Consider the following 22,169-nt stretch of genomic DNA (forward strand, 5'->3'; position numbering starts at 1 on the left):
CTGTGCTGGCAGGAAACCTCAGGAAACTGTTGCCTCTTTCAGCCAACAGCTGAAGTCCACGAAAAGATTTGTGTAGAAACTCCTATTTCAGCACAGCAATCAGTGACATCTCAGAGAACTGAAGTGCCTTTGAGAATAGTATCCACAGAGTTACATTGGAAGATGCTAAATATGTGTGAATCTTGGCAACTAACATGTTCAGAAGTTCTCAGTAACTGCAGAACTCATGACCTCAAGTGTCAGACTGGGAGCTCTCTGCAGAGAAGAGCAGAAAGGTGTAGAGATTTTCTTCACACTGCTACCTGCACACACCAGCAATTCTGCCCTTCCAGGTTGTTACCAGTGGTACTTACCAAAAATATTTAGGTAAATGCAGACAGTATGGGTTATAAAGCAAAATGAGCATTAGTGATTTCTGTTGTGTGATATCACCCTTGACCAACATTAAGCGATAGATTCAGGTAGAACATACTTCTGCACACTGGCACACTGCCACTCCAAAGCTTGTCTTCTTGGCAAGTCCGTTCTGCATCACCCTGTGAAACAACAGAAAATGCTCAAAGAACAACTTTGTTTTATTTAGCTCTTTTCTCCCATCATCTTTAGTATCTGGCAAGGTGAGGAAGATTTTTCTCCATGTGCCACCCATGTAAAGAGAAAATGAAGTGCTACAGCCCAAGTCTACTAGTACAGTTCATGGCAAAACTTTCTGCAAAATGATGAGTGCTCTTTATAAACCAAAAGTTTGTGGGGCTAGTTATTTCTCTTGTCCTTATATCTCCAGAATATCATCTTTTTTGTTAGTTTTATCTTTCTTGTTCCTAGGGATGTGTTGTGATGAAAATTTTTCTCCTTTCAGAACTCACTTACAGGATATTCAACTAGCAATTTTTTCAACAACTGTACAAGCTTGTGTTTGATAAACATGATGTGCTGATTTAACCACATCCCTAACACTCATTCTTTATATTTGCCTAAAAATTACATTATTTCTTTCTGACATATGAGTTTTATGAACAGCCTAATAGCCCAGGATTTAATTCTTATTTTATTCTGAGACATGGAGGACAGTATTTAATTATGGTCCCTTGCTGTAATGTACTTTTATTGCAAAGCAGACCTATCGATGAAGAACAGCTGTATGGCATCATGTAAAATGGACTTTGCTTCCCAAAGGAAAAAAGCAGGACTTCTCTTCTACAGCAGGGACACAGTTTGACACTAGGTGGCGAAACTGGACTACGAAGCTTGGAAGAGCTTATTACTGTAAAACAGCACTGGTTTATTGCTTCCTATAATTATTTGAAACAGCAACTCTATCTTTTTGTCTAAATACCAACACCTCCATCCCCAGTGCATATTTGCACTATTTGACAACATAATGAAAATTAAAGTCATTGTCACCTAAGCATTCTCCAAATTCTTATTTTAACTTGACTGAGTGAATTAACTTCTGACTGGATGATTTTACATGCAGGAAGTTCTTAATTAGTTGCTGGTGTTACAACAGTACAAAGGAAGTTCGATCCTGCACTCTGCTTGGCCCTCGCAAAACCAGCATTAAGAGCCAGCCCCTGTCCTGGAGACACCTCACCAGCTCATGTCTCACTCATCACCTGGAAACAGTGGAGATCATGCTGTGCCTCAGCAACCTACTGTCATTTCTGAATTCTCTGCAGCTTTTAAAAACACCCCTGAGGCAGCTCTGAACTTGCAGCCTGAATTCTGATACTGGGAAAGCAATGCTGTTTCAGAGCTCAGGTGGGGAATAAAGCTGTAATAAAAACAATGGACAGGAAAGAACTTTGATTCCTCCTCCATCAGGGAATAAAGCTGCCATTGAACAAAATGGAATACCTTTGATCTATCACTTTAATACCATCTAGCAATGTCATAGAACTGAAGGCAGTGGAGTTTATAAGGAACAGTAAGTCTGGAAGGCACCACTCTTGGCACGCAGACATAATGATTGGGACACTATGAATCGGAAAAAAAAAATGCAGCCTAACTCTGGCTAAGGAACCAGGTCAAAGGAATACATGAGAAATTAACTCTTCTGTGACTTATGATCACAAGCATATATAATGCTGTATTTGCAAAGGACTTCAGTTAAGAAAACTCAAATACTGCAAGACACCTGCTGGACATACACCTCTGAACAGGATTCTTATATTTGCTTACACCCTTAAGCCATTCAAAGGCTGCCCCAAACATAGCATGAACTCTCTACAGACAATAACAAAACCAGCAGACACCCAGCTTCTGTGGCATCAGAATAAATGAGGCAGTCCACGGCAACCACTCAGGAACTGAAAATGAGAACTTAAAGTTTAGAGTGTTGGAAATTTGAGCTTGCTTACTTGTAATTCATAGCCAGAGTCACATTTATAAAGAGACACATCTTTGAAATTGTATTTAGTGCCAACCACAAATCCATGCTCTGGAGACTCAGGAGTTCCACATGACACAGGACTGCAGATATCATCAGAAAATGGTGGCACCCAAACACCATTTTCCTGAAAAATAAATGTAATTAGAAATGTAAGAGCAGTGCTTTATATGTGCAATCATATCTAATTGAAAAAGAAAAATCATGGTAGGAGCATCCAGCTCCTGTGGGTGTAAGATATAATATTATGTGTTCAATCCTTTATAAAATCTTGGTAATTTAAGTAACATTTTTAAGATGTTAACATAGACTGGCGGTGTCTTTGGCAGGAACACTTAGCTTGAGATTTAAGAGGCAGAAGGAACAAAAAGAAAGAAAATGGGGGAAAAAAGCTTGGAAAAGCAAGGTCACTGGTGCAAGGTCACCTAATGGCTCAGGGAACACATCAGAAGAATGAAAACTACATCCGCCTGATTTCAAGCTTTGTGTTCCTCTCCTGGTTGAATGTCTAACACCATGACTAAGTGCTTCAGCAGCCTTCTCTGACTTACTAAGGGAAGTCTGATACCTGAAGAAACACTTGTCAAAGACAACTACTTCAACTTCTACAGATATTTGAAACAGCAAAAAGAGGGGGAACACATTTCATAAGAAAGACTTATTCTGCAAACCCACACATGCTCAGTTTTTCTCATACAAGCATACCTAGTGACTTTAAAAGTCTATTTACAAACTCAAGATGAGGCTGTCCACAGCAAATGTGACAGGAGGTTACCAGCAGAACTGATAAGGATGTTTGTTCTTTAACAGAGGATTCAAGTTTCTACAGGAATACGGTGGATTAAAATGTCTGCTACCTGTTATTCTGGAGATAAAGCTCTGCATGCAATCCTCAAAACACATTAGAAATCTTGGACATAATTTTTAAAAAATCTCAGACATGATTTAATGCTTGGCATGTGATAAAATGAATGCTTTTCTAAAGGACAGCCTCAGCTTTTGATAGAAGGAGAAATAAAATATTTTTAGTTCTGAAAGTCTATACATTAAAAAAAAATGTTCTTATTGTGAAACAACTAAATATACTATATCTTGCAGAACATGCTTTGAATTTTTTTGTTGTGTCCAGTTAAGGGCCAAAAGGTAAGGAAGATATGAGAAGCACTCCTGGATTCAAGAAGGCCAACAGAATAAAACAGTGCTAATAAAACTGTACCTTGCATGTAGATGTGCTTGCTCCCACCAGAGTGTAGCCTTCTACACATGACAAAGTGATGCTTGTGTTCACAGTGAAGTTGTTCCCAAGAACGATTACATTAGTGATATTTCCTGGAAGGGGACACTTTCTGGGGCAACAGGAAATACTTTGAGGGGACCATTGTCCATTTTCCTGGCAAGTACATACATCCACTTCTGTTGCCATTGTGTAGCCTTCCAGACATCTGCAACACAGCATGAAGACCTGACCACAGAGACACAGCTAGGAATGACCCATAAATTAAAAAGTCAGGACAAGTAATTTTTCACCATTAGTTGTTAATAAGTATGTCTTGAGATTCTTCTGTTATTTCAAGGTAAGCCAGTTGTAAATGAATTGGTGGCTTTAGTACTCGTACTCAGAGGGTACTGGAAGTTTTAGTGCAGTTTCTACACTGCCCATCTCTTTGCTAGGAGGGTCGTTGGTGAGGTAAGGAGTGTGTGAGCACCAAGCAATTTTAAAGATGATCTCACTTTCTTCCAAGAACAAACCAAGCCTTAGCCTGACCACAGGCCATTTGCTTAGACACCCAAGGCTGACTCAGTGCTGCTTTACCAAGAGCAACTCGGCTGGCTTGCACTAGTGGGCAGCAAAAGTACTCCCTCCACCTTGTTAAAGCTGCATGGGAATGACTGATACTGCTCAATTCACCCACCTGCCATCTCTGTCCCTGCTCTGTCCCATACCATTTTTGCTTTTACCATCAAAAATATATCTCCCCTTTGGCCAAGGCTTTCTTCACCTTGGAGAAAGTGATGTGCAGTGTATACACTTCAGGAAATTAACAAAAACCCCTCAGTTTCTCATATCTGTCAAAGGAGTAACTTGCTCCCATGCTCCAGATAGCACAGTGCTGCAATGCAGACAATGGGAGAAGAGGGATATCCAGACTTTTGTATTACAAGGGGCACCTGAAGCAGAAGGAAACAATAAATACAATGCCAAGAGGAGAGAAGCTGCACACCATGCTGACTGCTGTAACCTGCTAAAAAACCCTGTATGTTGAAAACAGTGCTCCAGTGGAGGAGAATAAGAAAGTAAATGGAAATGGGAAATTAAAGTCAGTGGAGGCATCAGCCCAACAGGCTGAAATGCCTTTCTGCAGTTTTCCTGAGTGGTCTAAATAATATTTTATAAAGTGCATGGCAATGTGGACTTTGTCAATCTGAGTATGTAGAAACTCGCACTAACTGAGGGTACATAAACCTTCCATCTTCATTCCTTCAGAGACTTTTAATGAAAACATAATAGCAGCATCATCCTTACCTGTACTGGACCTTACTTCCATAGGTGTAAGTGTTCCCAAGAACCTCTGCATTTGGGATAGATGGTGGTGGGCCACAGCTTAAGAGCTCACAGCTTGGGTATGGCTTCTTCCACACACCTGTCTCCACACAAGTCAGTTCTGGGCCCCCCTTCATGACAAAACCTGTCAAGCAGGTATAGATGATTGTGTTCTCATCTTCGGAGCTGCTCCCATTGATAAATGTGTTGGGGATGATGGGTGGAGCACCACAGGAAATCTGTCCACAGCGAGGAAACCCAGAACTCCATTTGCCAGCTGCCTCACAGGTGACTTCAGGAGGTCCCAGCAGTTTGAAGCCCTCCAGGCATTGAAACTGGACACTTATCCCACAGCTGAAATCTGTACCAAGAACGATCCCATTTTGAATCTGTGGTGTAGGACACACACAGGGTAGGCAAGACGGAAGGCTCCCACTCCAGGAGCCATTGGACAGGCATTGCCGAAAGGGATTGCCATGCAGCTCATAACCAGGGAAGCATACATAGTGGACAAATTCCCCAAAAGTGAAGGCTGAGCCATTCAGAAAGCCGTGGGAGATGTCTTCAGGGGGTCCACAAATGACTGGTTCACAGAGTGGTGCTTCTGAGTCCCAGGTACCATCACTCTGACAGGTAAGTGTCGGTGCTCCTTGCAGGCTATAACCATCATTGCAGTGATAGTGCACTTCTTTATTAAAGCTGAAATCCGAGCCAGTCGTTCTCCCATTGGGAAGAGGCAGTGGCACAGGGCAGGTCACAGCTTTGCAAACTGGAGTGATTCCACTCCAGCTTCCATTTTCAAGGCAGACTCTAGTCCTGTCCCCGTCTAACAGGAAACCTTCATTACAGCTATACTCTGTATGTCTCTGGAATGTGTAGTCCTCTCCAGTCACCTGACCGTTCTCCAGAACTGGTGGTGGGCTGCAGGAAACAGGAATGCAGATTGGTTCACTGCCATCCCATTTCTGGCTCTCTTGGCATCTCCTCTCTGCAGGGCCATTTAGCTGGTAACCAGGATCACACTCATAGTAGACAACACTCCCAAATGTGTAGTTTTCTCCTCTTATCTTCCCGTTCAAAGGATGGGTAGGTGAATTGCACGTTATTGCTTTGCAGTAAGGAGCAGTGTGACTCCACTGCCGACTTGGCAAACACAGCCGTGTGTCAGAACCAACCAGTGTGAATCCTGGCCTGCAGGTGTACCTCACTGCACTGCCCAGCCTGTTCTCTGTGACATGCAAAAATCCGTTCTCCGGGGGGGATGGCAAGGTGCACTCTATTGAAACACAGGCAGGGGCAGTGCCGTTCCAAGCCCCATCCTCTTGGCAAGCTAGAACAGGGTTTCCCAGCAGCTCGTAGCCAGAATAACACGTGTATAAAATGATAGTTCCAAATAAGAAAGTGGTGAGCTGCATTGCACTGTCCTCCTTCAAGGAGCTTTTGAAGTCCTTCGTGTTGTCAGCCAGCAACATGTGAGAAAGGGAGGGGTTCTCTGTAGCACCCTCCTGGTCAGGACGCCTTTCCCCGTGTCTCAGCTGCACGTACTCTCCAAAGTCGATGTGAGGAGGCAGGCCACAGTCTGTTGGAAGGCAGGTTGGTGTGGAGCTAGACCACCCCAATTCTTCACAGGTCTGCATGGCAAGGCCTGACAGCTGGAAGCCTGGCACACAGCTGTAAATGACCATGGCCCCATAGCTATAATCTGCACCCTCCACAAAGCCATTCTCAATGGGTTGAGGGGGCTGGCAATTTATGGCCTTGCAAGAGGGAACCTCTGTACTCCACTCTCCTGTTTCTAGGCATCTCAGTGTTTCCTCCCCTTGGAGCTGGAAACCTCTGTCACAGAAATACCTAACTGTCTGCCCATAATGGAAATTTGTGAATGAGTATTTGCCATTGAGAATCTTCTTAGGCCTTGGGCATTGAATAGGTTTGCAAACTGGCTTTCCCCCAAGCCACTGTCCATCTTCTCCACAGAGGACAGTTGTGTTCCCTAGCAGTTCAAAACCTGGTTTACATGTGTAGAGGGCTGTGCTAAGGAAGGTGAGGCCCTGCACATCGACTATGCCATTCTGAATTTCTTCTGGTTGAGGACACTCCACGGGAATACATTCTGGCAAAGGCAAGCTCCACGAGCCATCAGCCTGGCATCTGATGGTGGACTCACCCTTCAGTAAAAACCCATCCACACAGATGTATTTCACAGTGCTGCCAAAATGAAGGGATGAAGTCAAGGGGTCCCCAAAGGGGATATAGGGAGGTGCAGAGCACTGTACAACCTTGCAGAAGGGAAAGGAATCATTCCACTGCTGGGAGGGCAAGCATTTCAATACAGAGGAGCCATGCAAAACATAACCCTCCTTGCAGGAGAACTGTACAACACCAACTTGGTAGGACACTTCTCTCAAGACCAGCTGATTTTCTGCCAAGGGTGGTTCTGGACATTTTGTTGGCACACATTTGGGGCTTTGCTTTTTGCTCCATTTCCCAGACTTTTGACACGTCCATGAAACATCTCCAATAAGCTCGTAGCCTTCCTCACAGAAGAACTCAACTTTGGAGCCCATATCAAAAGTTTCTCCCTTGGAGTGGCCATGCTGGATGGATGGTGGTTTTCCACAGCTGAGGGGAGCACAGTAAGGGGGTGATTCACTGTACCATTGCCGGTTTGCTTGGCAGATAAACACTGGGCTCCCAACCATCTGGTAACCAGAGTCACACTGATAATTTGCCTGATTTTCAAAGAAGTGCCCAGTGGTGTCCTGGAAAACAGTTAAGACAGAGACACGTCTGAAATGAAGATGCATGATTTGGGCAGTAGGAGACTGATTTAATTTCATGTGTTGTCCTGGTCTAGCTTCTAGCTGAATCGCTGACAGCAGTAAAGGCTGTCTCAGAAGGAATGAAGGCAAGTAATTGGCACAAAATATCTTGCCTCAAATAATGCACTCTGTTTCCAGGAAATCTGAAGCCACTTTCAAAAGAAAAGAGAAAATTCAAGCCTTAAAAGGTAAAAGCTAGAAAATAGTTCCCCTGCTTTCTCCCTTCCTGACCCATGAGACCAAAATAGGTGTGGAAAGGAAGATGGAAAAGAAATCTATCAGGGGAAGCTGCCATCAAATGGCCTATTGTTGTCATGATTCTTTAGCTTTTGTGTGTATCTAAGGTTGGAGCCCTCAAATCTACTGCTACTAGGAGACATTTATAAATGCCACATATGCAGCTGCAGGCCTTGAGAAGGCAGCTGAGGAGCACCTAAAAGTTGCAGTCCAGGCATTGATTGAGGTATTAAAAATTTTCTCTAACTGTAAAGAACATGAAGGAGTGATCCTACCTAAGGAAGACAAAACAGTGATATGCATTAGTTAGAAGATGCATCTGTGTGGGAGTCTGAACAGCAATTGTGCTAGTACTGCTGGAAACCCATGTAGGAACTCCAAATTTAGCAAATGAAGGTTCTCTGGTGTCTGGTACCCCTGGTATCTGGTACATCTGGTACACTGGTATCTTAAATCCTTGGATTTAAGGAAGGAAGAGGGATGCTCAGAAGAAAAATGCTTCAAAAATTCAGTGTAAAATCTTTATAGTAGTGGTTTTGATCTTCCTTACCGTAACATTGTTGTTGTGCACCAAATGTGCAACATTGTTGCAATTTAATTTGCCTAAGGAAAGGGAAGTTCTGACTTCAGTAAAGAAATGTGCTTACAACAAAAGAAGAAAAATGATCCCAAGGTGATTTATCTATTGCATATCAGATTTTTTTCATAGCAGTGAAAAGGGCAAGGCTTGTGAACTGGCATCAGTACTTCAGATATAAGAAGGCACTTGAAAGCTACCCAAGAACCAAACAAATGAAGAATAAGACACTAAGGAAATCAGTTGAATATGGCATCTTGAGTCTCCTATCTGATAACCCACTTTATGATAGGAAATTCCATGGAAATATTCATGCTTTTCAGACACGATTCTGCTGCAAATCCACCTGCTTTTCCCTTTCTCTATCGTATCCAATCATTTACTTAGACTTAACTGAGGAAGGGAAGGGTAAAACAGAAGAAAGAAAACCCCAACAGCAACAGTTGTGAAGATGTATTCAGTTTGCCATGGTACCATGCAGAAGAGAAAACTCATTCTGTACCTTGATGAAGCCATTCTCAAGCTGCGGTGGTTCTCCACAGGACACTGGGTGGCACGTGGGCAGACTGCCGCTCCAGTTGCCAGTGGCCTCACAGGTCCGCTTCTTCTCTCCCTTGATGTAGAACCCCTTGTTGCAGCTGTAAGCCACCACGGCTCCAAAGCTGTAGTTGGACCCGCTGGCGTAGCCGTTGCTGATGTGGGGAGGCTCCCCGCAGCGCACGGGGATGCACTGGATGCTCAGAGGAGAAGGGCTCCACTGGCCCCCGCGGAGGCATTCGATCTTGGCCGAGGTGTTCAGAACGAAGCCTTCCATGCACTTGAAGCTCACGACGGAGCCAGCTGCAAACTTGGCTTTGCTAATGGACTCCAGGATGCTGTAGGAGACGGTGGATGGCCTTTCACAGAAATCAGCTATGCAGTGGGGCATGTCCCTGCCCTCTGGAGGCACCCATGTCCCTTCGGCATTGCAAAGCAGCTGAGAGTTATCAGCCAGGCTGTAACCATCCGAGCAGAAGTAATAAGCTACATCACCAAAGAGGCGGTGGCCACTCTCTGGTGATGCATTTTCCACATGGGGTGGCTCATCACAGGATACTGCCAGGCACTGCTGGTTGCTCACACTCCACTTGCCGCTGGCTAAGCACTCTATGGTTTCAGGGCCAACTAATGTGTAACTGTGGATAAGGAAACCACATAGGAAGTCAAAAACACAAGCACTGTCAAACTCTTCCTAAGGTTTCCTGAAGCCCTTGCAGTATGAGCTTGTTTGCTAGAACCCCAGAAAAACAGCATCCTTTAAAAAAGCTATGATCAACTTCAGAGGGAAAATCCTAAAGCTTACATGTCCATGGGTGAGGTATCACAAAGGTGGATATCCTAGCACACCTCGTGCATGTTGCCTCCCTGTCTATCCAATGACCATTTCTGAGCTTCCATTTTGGCTCAAAGTACTACCTAGAATTGTGCTGTGATGGTCCATGCAACCCTCAATGAAATGATCCCACTCAGAAACTATTTCTGTTTAGCAAAACTGATTGAAAAAGAAAGAGATGAAAAGCATAGAAAGGCCTTCTGGGTCTCTATATCAGCTCTATCAATCTATTTTCACACTTGCAAGCCAAGTGAAACCTCTTAGTGATTTACCCAGAGATGCTCTTTCCAAAAATGCATATAGCAATTTTAAAATAACTTCTTCCTAAAAAGTCACTGTTAAAAAATACTAGAAAGCCAATTAAAAAAATAATACTGACTGGAAAAACCCCAGTGAAAAGATTTATAATGAAATACTACCACATTAATACGGTTAGTGTAGCGGTAGTTCTCCAGTCTGTCTCTGGGATGCAGGGACAGGCATTAATCCACGTGGCTCATCATCCCACTTAACCACTTAAACCCCTGCTGCTGAAATATGCAACAGGCAGCAGTGTATTCACAGTACCTCAGACTGCTTTCTTCATATTTTTTTCCCTCTGTGGTGTGCTCTCACAAAGAGCCAAGAAACAATAACTACTCCAAAGTCCCCACTGACTTTCCAACTGCAGGCTGTTCAGATTTTGAAGCAACATCTGTAAAACTGTTTTGTCTTGTTTGCAGGATTTGTTTTCAAGGCCTCATGAAAAAGACCCCAGAAAAAGAGCCTATTATGTGCCAATGTTTAAAATAACTCACTGTCACAGGCAGGCAGCTGTGGCAGTCTTTAAATGCTGCTATCCTGCCCCATTTAAAATGCTTGCACAGGAAAGAGAAGCAGCTTTTACAATCATAGAACAGTCTAGAAAACGTAATAAGGATGCTTTGCTTCAATTATGTTTCAAATAACATTGCAAAGCCAATTTATGAGAAAAATGCTGACTTGTCAATTTACCTTTCTACACCAAGAAAAAGCAGAAACTCCTTCAGTCACTTTGGACCTAAACTGGCAAAAGCTCTGCTTACCCACTTTGCCTTTTAGACAGAACAGTTCCAAGAAATTTTATGGAACTGCTTACAGGCTGTAAAGATTATCATGTGCAAAGGTTCTTGCAGGATCAGAGTCCAGCAGTATACTTTCACACTTGATGTCATCAAAACCGAGCCTTCTCTTTAATGAAAATTTCTCTACATAGAGTAGGTAAAAATAAATTTAAAATAACGCATCTCAATAAGCAAAGAGTCTTAATTTTAAGGAAATAGAATTTAGAACACCCCAACAGACAGTAGTTAAACTGCATCAAAAGCATTCTTACACCCTGATAAGACACAAAGAATTTGCTATGATCAGAGCTTTGAATTTAGCACAGAAGTACTGGTTCTGTAGTAACTCCAAGGAAAAAGGTTTCCGACTGAATTGCTCTACCATTCCCCCTGATTCCTGTCTATTCTTCTCTTCCTGAGTGTATTCAGTTCTCCTGAAACTACTTTAAGAAATGTCTGTGTCTCATACTAACCTGACCGCCCACAGAAAAATAATCTCCATTGCATTTAGCTTCCAAAAAGTTAAGACAGAAGTAGTGAACATGAATTAGTGTGCACTTATAAAGGACTTGTGAAACAGTGCACCAGTTTTACTCAACCTGAATATTAATTCATTAGTGCTGATCTACATACCCTTCCTTACAGGTGTAAGAGACCGTGTTTCCAAAAGTGAAGTTATCTCCTTTGATGACCGCATCTTTGATGGCAGGAGGGGGTCCACAAGACACAATGCTGCACGCCGGTGGTGTGCTGTTCCAGCTCCCTGAAGATGCACAGACAAGCACAGAAGGGCCCTGAAGGCTGAGACATAAAGATCATTATTAAGGCTGCTGCCATTTCACTCTGGGCGAGAGATGGAGAGGGAAAGAGCTGCTTTGCTTTCTGGCCCCAGTGAAACTAAGGAGTCTTTCTCACTGACTTCAGTAGAGGTCAGAATCTCACGCTTTGCTCATGGAAAAACACTCTGATGCTATTAAATAAAGCTGGTCTTCACATCACTTTGAAGAGCAAGCTGGTGGATTTCTTGAGAAGCCTCAAGGCTCTGTGTAGACACACACAATTTCTGCTGTAGCTTTGCCCATCTTCAAGCACAAAAGAAACAAATACTTGTTTAACCTTAAAAATTTACTTGTCTGCCATCAACAACATGCCAATCTTGAGACTTGTAACTAGGCCTCTGCCTGAGACCTGATTCACTCAAGGACTTAAAGCACTATTTTCACCCAGAACACTGAAGGAATTGCTCCAGCTCAAGTTTGTTCACAAAAAGGCATTCAGTTCCTTCAGGAGGTAAAGGATATTACTTGAGTGAGTGGTCACACATATTTGAAGTCAATGGTATTTTTTGGTTTCCTTATCTGAGGAAACAGGATTGGTTCAGATGGTGTGACTCGGGTGTCTGAACAGAGTGTGAAACACCTCTCTGAGACAGCTGGGTGAAACCCCTTGTCTCCAGCTGCCATATCAGCTGTCTGTGGGTTCCCTGTAGTGCCCACACCATACCTGAGAGCCCTGTGTGGGAGTGTCTGATTCCCTGCAATTTGGTGTCAGAAGGTATTAGACCCCTATGTTTAGCTGACTGAAATAAGTTAATGGAAAAGAACACTGACCTGTAATGCTTTTACAAATCTGTCACAGGCCCTTGTCAGGGAAGTAGGGCTTTGCCTGCCTGTGGCAATATGTTTAAGAATAAAAACACCTAAAAGGTGCTTGAAGGAAGAGACTGGGTCCAGGATTAATGCATAAGATGGACACTGTTCAAGAGGGCTTCCTCTGGAGTGGTAATGGCAGGAGAGAGTACCTCTCTCACCAAGCTAGGGTAGACAGGTAAAGACAAAGAATCAAAATCGACGTGGTATTTGCTCCCTATATGTCCAAAGTCCACAGTCTCATTGGACTGCCTGGTTTAGTGGGGTACAGGTAAACCCACAATGCAAATCTGTGACCTAACACTACACTGAACTGCAGCTGAGTTACCCATTTGTACTAACACAATTAGAATATTCACCAAACAAACACACTTCACCTACCTGCCTGCATCTGGACAAGGAAATGATTGCAGCAGGAAAATGTAGAAAAAAATAATCCCTAAACTGGTCCATATGGGACCACTTATGTCAGAGTATATCTGCCAGAAGTACAAGCAGATATGAGGGGAGGCAGAAACCTGCATGTACAGCTACATCCTTCTATATAGCATTAATGTGTTAATTCTTAATTGCAGCATGTTAAAAATGTGTTTGCAGTATAAGTGCTTAAAAATGTAAAACAGAACAAATACTTAGAATAAATTACTAGGACAAAGAGTTAAAGGAGTAAATTAGTAACTTCCAGAAAGTTCCTTCACAAAAGGCTCTGTAAAGTAATAGCAAAAATAATATTAACTACAGTTGTAGAGGTATAATGATCTTTAAAGGCAAATGAGAGCTTTCAGAAATAATGAAAACTATTTTTCTGAATATTCAAAGTATTTTTATAAGTTTGATGGTAAAATGAAAGCATTACATATGTATATAGCAAATCCTGAGTGACTTTTCTGAACTGCTCCAGTTCAGGATAAAATACAGAAAGTACCCTCAAGGTATAAAGAAGTCTTTTCCAATTCTGTTTTAGTATTTTATCACTCTGAGCAATGATCCTAGCTTTTTTCTTTCAGATATAAGTCAGACCTTCAAACAAGCATGCCACCTGCATTGGCTCAGGCATGTTCGTGCATTTATTTACCTGTATCCATTGTCACAGGTGTATGATACAGAGGAAAGGTAGGCTGTGCCACTGAGTGTGTATTTTCCATTGCTGATATCCTGTGGGCTAGGGCAGGTCACCATTTCACAGGAGGGGGGAGCATGATTCCAAATGCCACTAGCAAGGCACAGAATTTCCTTTTCACCCACCAGGTTGTATCCATCATTGCATCTGCATTAGAAGAAAAGAAGTGCTATCAAACACAGATCCTTTCATGCACAACATAATCAGCCATCCCTTTTTTCTCATCATCCACACCTGCATAAACCATCTTTCTTTTCAGGAAATAGAGAAGTAGTACTGGAGTAAACATTCAGCTCTGCTAATGAACAGCCACTCTATAACCAAATGTCTTTCCATTATTTTAATCCCATCTTGCTCCTCTCCTTCATTTCAACCAATCTCTCAATTCAGCCATACTCTTATTTGCTGCCAGATTGTCAATCAGTTATTAATACAGCACTTCAAACATACTGAATTCCTACCTGTACACCACCTTATTATGGTATGTAAAATTTGAGCCAAAAATGGCACTGTTCTCTGGAATAACTGGAGCACCACAGGATATAGCTTTAAAAAGACAGGAATACAAGAGAGGTTGATATAACACAAACAAAAATGAACAGAAAATTAGGATTTGCTTTTTTTTCTCTGAAAAGATTTGAAGAAGTATAAAGCCCTAGGTAACAATGAGTTCTTGTCTAATCTGTAAATGACATTTAAGACTCTTTATCTGAATTCACCTTTCTGAGAAACTGAACTAATTGAAAGTAGGTAGTTATAACCACTCTACAAACCACATGCTTGGTTATCAAGAGGACTCCATATCTACCTCTCTCTATGGACAAAGTAATTGTTTTTTTGCTTAGACAGTCTTTGTCAACTCTTCACTTTACCTGTTGCTTCATCTCATTTGTTCTGGTTTTCTAAAGAAACAATTTCTGCTATTATACCACGACTATGTACATGCATCAGCCTGTCCTTTCGGGTTGCTTTTAATCCACTGAGACAGTTAATGGTCTTTAAGTGATTAACTGCTTGAAAATGGAAGGCTGGGTGGAGAAGAATTAGAATTAGAAGAACACTTCTAATGCCTGCATTAGACTGAGTGTATACCTCTGACGCACTGGAGAATCTGCGTAAGAGAGAACCACTACAGACATGACAACTGTGCTTATGTTTTAAGAAAACAAAGACTTCAACACTGACATCCAGACCTGCTAGGACAGGGTTTCATAAGCTGCCATGGTCTCTAAAGGCTTCTCACTATTACTTTACCCCTCCCATCTGTCTAATGGTAAAGTCACATTTCAGCATGCATTACCCCTAGGAACCAACCTTCACAATAGGGTGTTGGGTGGCTCCACTCTCCAGACTCCATGCAAGTGAGTTTCGTCGCTCCTGTCAGCTGGAACCCTTCTTTGCAGGAAAATGTTACTTGACTGCCAACACTGTAAGTATCCCCATGTAAATGACCATGCTCTGGATTTCCTGGATTATGGCATTTCACGGGTTCTGAGGAGGAAGAGGGAAACTACAAATAATATATTTATGTGTCAGGTTTTATGAACAAACTACAAGAGATATCCTTGGGAATTTGCTGAAAGTAGAAGGCAAAGCACATGGAAAATGCTAAAGTAGTTTACATAAGTAGCTTACAGTCTTTTCTCTTTTATATGTAAGTGACTGACACTGAAGACTCATGCAAGTAATCTAATCTTGACGTGGAAGAGCCCTCTGTAACTGAGTTTACATTCCTTGCCAGAAGAAAACACATCTTACAGTAATTTCTCCCTCTGTGAGGGAAAGCCCATTCCAGCATGTCCATCCCTGAACACGAAAACTGCTCAACTACCTTTCATGCCAACCTATGCCACTGTCTAGTTATATTCATCCAAAGTTACCTTGTTTAATGTTTCCACAGGCAGCTCTAGCCCTATTCAGAAGCCTCTGTTAAAATATTTCTTCGCTGCACAGCTCTGCTCTAGAAGTGAAACGCTGTGGCCTTCCCAGGTCTTGTGCTCTGTGGTTTTTTGCAAAAAGGTTTTTTGCAAGTGTGTGTGTCTTGGAGCAGGACCCCAGTGACAGCTTACAGAGAGGTGAGTTTTCAAGAAACAAAAGGAGACGCTTCATCACAGCCCCATCCAGACTAAACTGACCTGGGGATGAAAGCATGCGTGTCCTAGACATCAATTGCTGTCTCACAGCTGGAAGGCAGGATGCTGGCCTACACAGAATCTTGGAAAGGCTAGCTGGATTTTTTTTTTCCCCATACCTGCACATTTTTTACCATCTCCCGTGTAAGGAGGGATGCAAGTGCAAACATAGGATCCATTTGTGTTGAGACAAGATGCGTGCTCATCGCAGTCTGACCCAACAGCGCATTCATCAACATCTGCAAAAAACAAAACAAAACAAAGCCACAAAACCCATGTCTCTAGTGTGTTATTTGTGGTAAGCATTTGCTTTGGTTTTCTGTCTTACTGTCAAGAGGAATTACTTTAACTAGTATAATTAAAAATCACTTACTGCAATCACATTTTTCATCCATTGGTAAAAACACTTAATATTTAAACAAATATTTATAACTCACTGTGAAGTTTTATTGTAATTTTAATTAAAATTTACTCAACAGTATTGTGCAACATAAGAAAATCAGAGATAAATGTTACTGATTTTCAGCCACTACTTCCACATAAAGTATCTGGTTTCCAAACTGCAAAAGAACAGATATTGTAACTATTGTACTACTAGTCTGCGTAGGCACTCTGAGGAAGGATTTTTGCATCAAACTCTTGCTTGGGAAATCCTCTCTATCTCAACCTTCCTACTTGTAAGACAGGGAAACTTAGCCAAGAGGGGAAATACTCTGAAAATATTAGAGCCCCATCTTTGATAAAGATAATTAGACTAGTCCCAAAAAAAAGCCAGCAATTGCCAGAAAAGTTAAAAATAATTAAAAATATAGTAGTTATTATAACTAACTATTTCCATGATAGTAGCACGTAAAAATCCCAATTGATAATTTATGATCTCTGCAGTTTCGTACTATGCAGGAAAAAGAAAAATCCCTCACTCCAGAATACTCCATAAAATCTTTTAATCTTGACACTAAGGAAACGTCCTTGGTACGAAAATAATGAGTCAACATTGCAAAGAGTCAATTTCAAAGTATCTAATTTAAAAAGTGCTGGCATCAGGGATTAGTCTCAGGGATTATTCTCTCTCTATAAAAATGCTTGTTTCAGACTGTTAGAGGAAGGTAGAACAATTCTTAATCTAAATGCCCTGCTACAGGACCCCCGTTGATCTAAGTATGCCATGCAGACACACAGTTTGGGTTCTTTGCCCATTTCCAGTAAAAAAAATCACTGTTTAAAAAAGCAAGAAAATTTACTGAATTGGAGGGTTTATTCTTCACTATTAGATGAGTCTGATTAGCCTGAAAGGACCACAATACATTGAAAAGAAAAGGATTTTCTTTCTGATATGCAGAATGACAGCTGCACTTTAACACCAGGACAGTTGCCAATTACACAAGTACCAGGGGAATGCAAAGTGCTACCACAGCAGAACTGGAATGACTGCTTCTTCTGTACTGTCTTGTTAGGCAAGAGACCTCCAATGAGGTGGAACTACACTGTGACTCAGACCCTAAGAGAACAAAAAGAATGCTTCAGGGCACAGGTGTACCAGGTTTTGTTAGCACCTCCCTGAAGCATGAGTCAGAAAGGTAAATGGTGGGTCAGGGTGCCAAATCCACTCTTGTTTTCATTTTCCCATAACGCTGATTCAAGAGAGACAAGGCAAGCTGGAAGGTGGGGTGCAGGTTTTTCCTTCTGAGCATTGTGACTCCTACAGCATGGAAGCTGAACTATTTGGACAGCCTTGACGTAACTGGGATGATGTTTGCAGGTTCTCAAGAAGTGCTGCTGGACAGGATGCTAGATGGATCCTACTCCAGAGTGAATGTTGGCAGAACTAAAAGACTTTGGTAATTTCTTTTGCTCGTCTTGACTGAAAAAAATATGTGCTATACCTACAAAGAATTAGGAGTCAAGCACAAATCTTGCCAGTTCTTTACTGCACAGCTCCCATTGGAGGCATGGCTAAGATCCAGCACAACCAGATGCAGCAATCCAAGTACAGCTAGGTAGTGGATTCCAGCAGGGGTATGCTGGAGACATGACCCTGCAAGACCAGTGACACCTGTGTCCTCTGTACACAGTCCAATGCCAGCCTCTCAGCTTGTGCCACTGCACCTGGCACATCAGACCCATCTGACCAGAGAATAAGTTAAGGCGTGGCAACTGCATGAACTGTGTTCACAAGTGTACTCCCAGCCCTGTCAGTGCTGCAGCTGCTTGCTGGCAGGCATGTCTGACTCACCAAAAAAAACCCACAATGGAAAAAAGGCTCAGAGAACACTGGCAGAGGTGATCTGCCCATTATGTGAGGGACTAAGGAGACAGCAAGGTGGCCTTTCATTTAGGTAAACATCAATTAGCAGTTAAGTAGATCAACTGACAGTGTAACTGCTTCTCCTTGAGCTCATTAAAGAGTGTGAATGTCTTTCTGAGCTAGCCAGACCAGCATAGAGGAGTGGAAATGAATACATGGTCAACATGAGGTAGAAATGTCAGACAGCTTCCAATGGGCTTGAGCTGGCCTTAACCCACACATTCCTTCCCAGCTACTGGTGATGTGCAAGGTCATGATGGTGAACATTAGAGAGCTTGATAAGGGGAAACACACTGGAATTATGCCTAAACTCTGTATTACAATTGCTGTCATTTTGTTAATTTGTTTCTGTTGTGCTATGCAGCACATTTGGTACCACTCCGCTTGATTGGAAATACTGTGTAGCATCCACTGTCTTCAGGTCAGTAAATCTGATATTAAATACTACAATGTCTATGTGTGAAATATCTAAAAGAACCTGATCAGAGAGCATGGGACACTGACAGCATGCTGGAGAGCAACAAAATGCACAGGTCAGAAGCACAGAATGCAAGAATTGCAGGACATGGAAGGAGGAAGGGTGGGAGTGCAATGCAGGCCGATATAATATTATATATGTTTGATAAAAGCAGGATGTGGGGCATACAAGAGGATGAACAGAAAAAGGTGACAGAATGTAGGTTTGGTTTCACATAAGGCTGAGCATGTTACTTCAGAAAAATGAATATTTTGGATTTTGACTCTGGGACTGTGGTTAGCCTCCACAATTTCAGAATGAATGTCTGCTCAAGCCTAAGGGCACAGGAGAAGTGTGAGACTGTCAGTGCATACAGCCAAATGGCACATCTTACCAAGGCATGATGGTGAAATGCTGTTCCAGCTTCCATTGTCCAGGCAGAGCATCCTGGAGTCACCCAACAAATAGTAGCCACTGTTACAGTGATAGGTAATAGTACTGCCAGCAAAAAAGTCCTCAGCTGAATAATATCCATTTTCTAAAGTTGGAGGCACTCCGCAGCTGATTCCTGCAAGATGGGTGAAAAGAGGGCACAGGCATTAGTAGAGCAAACACAAATCATCAGAATAATTCCACATGAGAGCCATTACTGCATGTTTTTCTCTGCAGCTGTACAATCCCATTAGCAAGAGGACCCAGTCCTTTTCTGAAGTAGCTAATCAATTCCAGGTCTAGTGGAGGGTATTTTTTTCTGGGCATTTCTCAATAAGAGTCTTAGCAGGACTTTCCAGCTCCTGCTAAAAAATTTTTGCTAGCTCTCAAGGAGACACCTGTGGCTGAGATCTGAGCAGATGCCCTTTAGTCACAGAACACTTCTGATAAGAAATAGTCCTTGGCGAGTTATAAAGAAAAAAGAAAACTGAGTTTGCCTTGTTGTTGTTACTTCCCTTTGCTGAAAATCAAGCTCAGGATTGCTGTGTTTAAACACTGCAAAAGTAGCCAATAGAGACTGCTAAGAGTTACAGTCCTGGCCTGAGATGAGGGAGTGCATGAATGATGGAGAGACTGGAGCTGACTTCACATACAAACCTGGGCATCCCTTAGATTGACTATAGTAAATAATCCCATCTGATCCCAGTTGTGCACCAGAAAGCTTCCCTGTATCTCCCTACCAGAGGTTTTCATTTATTCTAGCAGAGTTACTTCTGTGCATCTTTATCTCAATCAAAAAGGCTTGAACTTATTCCAACAACTACACAGCTCATCTTTGTAGCTACATGGGTTACAACAAGTCCTAGTCCCCTAGATGTGTGCAAGGATCATGCAACAAGAATTTAAAGCCTAGAGTTATGGAAGCCAAGTACTTGTTGTGAAGGAATACAGCTGGAGAGCTTGTAACAAAGACAGGCTCTCAGGCATCTGTGGTTTTCGGGGTATTTAGCACCAAGAGGAGGAACAGGAACCTTGTGGGCGAAGACAGTGATTACACTGAGCCTGATTCAGTCAGGACTTTTTCAGGCCTACACCATTAGTATAAAGCTGTAGTTCCTTATGCAGGAAATAGGGATCTTCAAGTAACTTGCATTCATCAGGTCCTTGCGGATCAGGTACCTTGAAAGTAAAGGCCAGTGGGTGAGTCTAGCCTTCATCCACTCAGCCTGTTTGTGGCAGGCCAGCCCTGTTCAGTCTCAGTTCTGTGCTCAGCAGGTAAAACTGCTCGGCCCAATGCAGAGAAATCAGAAACACTAACAGGATTCTCGTGGTTGTCACAGCTCACACACAAGAAAGTGCAAAGCTGTCTCTGCCAGTGAGCTTTCCTTCTGCCCAGCAGGACTTGCTTTTGGGTAAATCCTCATGGGCATGCTGTTGTTTACACAGAAGATGAGACTTTTGCTACAAGTAACTGAATAAAGAGGAAGACATTAAAATTTAGATCAAACTATTTTAAAGGTAATTTAAACAAATTTGATTATTTCCTAAATTCCTTAAATTCTAGGATTATGCAATGTCTACTTCTGGAGCTAATTTACTATTCCGCTGAAATTAAAAATGCAATCAGCTCCAACACAAGCAACAGCAGTCTTGTGTGCAGTCACAACAGAGGAGGACCAAAGGAAAGGAGAAAGCAGGAGCAGGAATCTTATAATCAAAAGAAACTTGGGAGCCTGAATGCATACAGCTCAGTTTCTTTGAAGAAATCCTGTAAATCTTGGAGTACTTCCAAGTCCTAAGAGAAATATATGCTGCCTATAAAGAAATTAGTTCATAACTTACTCAAGTCAAGGCTTCTACGTCAAACCAGACATTATCAGTGACATCTAAAAATTACAGAGATATTTTAGCATCTCCTGTGCATCTTCCACACTCCTAATGCCACTGGGGAGGAAAGTGCCAGATTGCTGATCCAAATGGACTAATTTCTCTAACAGCCATGGATATTAGAAACTGACTGAAAAACACGTAAGAACAGGGTCATGATACAATTTCTGCTCAGCAAAACACGAGTTCAGTTTTAAGCATGTATGTATACGCTGTAACTGGATGGATTCAAGTGCATGACAGCTGCAAAAAAACCCCAGGCCATGAATAGTGATAGGATCCGAATAAACACCAGGGTTTCCTAATCCTGCCAGCTCACTGAGACAACTCACTTTCACATCGGGGAAAAGGCCGTGTCCACTGTCCCTGGTTAAGGCAGTGTTGAACAGAGTTTCCCACTATCTGGAATCCTGGGTCACAGGAAAGGCTGACTTTTGACCCTGGCTTCAAATCAGCAGAAGAGGCCCGCAGATGTGGTATGGATCCTTGCAAAGACGGACAGTCTGTGAACAGAATATACACATTCAGTAAGAGTACAGCTGTGTGCTGAAATGAACAAACTGGTTATGTGATTGATAGCATGTAAGTTTACCCAGGAAAAATCTTTTGGAAATGTTATGCATGCTACATCCCACTTGGGTCCAAAGGGTTTTGAGAATCATCAACATATAAAATCAGAAAAGGAATCTACAGATAAAGAAGCAAGGAGGCGGCAGGTATTTTAATACCATACAATGATTATTAGAATAAAAGGCAGGAATTTTTTTTTTTCTGATCCACTACCATCTTCACTCTTTTCCCATCTCAATTCAGGAAGCAGTAAATTTTTGTCAGAGATTTCAATGAACTTTTGTTACAAACCCCTGGAATTTGAAGAATGAAGGACTGCATGTTCTAACTGTCAAATGTTCAATGTTAGTAGAGCAAAGGCTGCAAGTTAGCTAGTTGACCCCATAAAAGAGTCTTATAGTGTTGCTCAGAAAAAAATGGGTTCTAGGAAGTAAAGTTCTAACCAGCACAAAATATACTCTTGTAATCTATCTTCACTCTTCCAACAACTCCTGGCAGGAAATCTGGCCAGGCTAGTACATTTCCTTTTTGCAGTTCTTCTGGACAGGATGTAGCCAGAGACTCTACCTATGGATTTAAAACAGTTGGTTAGGTGA

The 22,169-nt window shown here is 42.2% G+C and overlaps 1 protein-coding gene across 1 annotated transcript in view; it reads right to left on the reverse strand.

Moving 5' to 3' along the window:
* The window catches only part of SVEP1 (sushi, von Willebrand factor type A, EGF and pentraxin domain containing 1), a gene marked incomplete at its 5' end in the record, with an annotated part of 117,384 nt that overhangs the window by 19,728 nt on the left and 75,487 nt on the right, over positions 1 to 22,169 (reverse strand). The window contains 13 exons of the mRNA XM_084225053.1: positions 473 to 536; positions 2,361 to 2,516; positions 3,606 to 3,831; positions 4,914 to 7,693; positions 9,070 to 9,742; positions 11,655 to 11,822; positions 13,746 to 13,937; positions 14,252 to 14,336; positions 15,105 to 15,281; positions 16,042 to 16,161; positions 19,079 to 19,252; positions 21,336 to 21,506; positions 22,017 to 22,140. Of these exons, the coding sequence (XP_084081179.1) occupies positions 473 to 536; positions 2,361 to 2,516; positions 3,606 to 3,831; positions 4,914 to 7,693; positions 9,070 to 9,742; positions 11,655 to 11,822; positions 13,746 to 13,937; positions 14,252 to 14,336; positions 15,105 to 15,281; positions 16,042 to 16,161; positions 19,079 to 19,252; positions 21,336 to 21,506; positions 22,017 to 22,140 (5,110 nt within the window). The remainder of the gene's footprint in view (positions 1 to 472; positions 537 to 2,360; positions 2,517 to 3,605; positions 3,832 to 4,913; positions 7,694 to 9,069; positions 9,743 to 11,654; positions 11,823 to 13,745; positions 13,938 to 14,251; positions 14,337 to 15,104; positions 15,282 to 16,041; positions 16,162 to 19,078; positions 19,253 to 21,335; positions 21,507 to 22,016; positions 22,141 to 22,169) is intronic.

This window comes from Fringilla coelebs (assembly GCF_963513975.1).
Source record: "Fringilla coelebs genome assembly, chromosome: Z".
Taxonomy (NCBI): domain Eukaryota; kingdom Metazoa; phylum Chordata; class Aves; order Passeriformes; family Fringillidae; genus Fringilla; species Fringilla coelebs.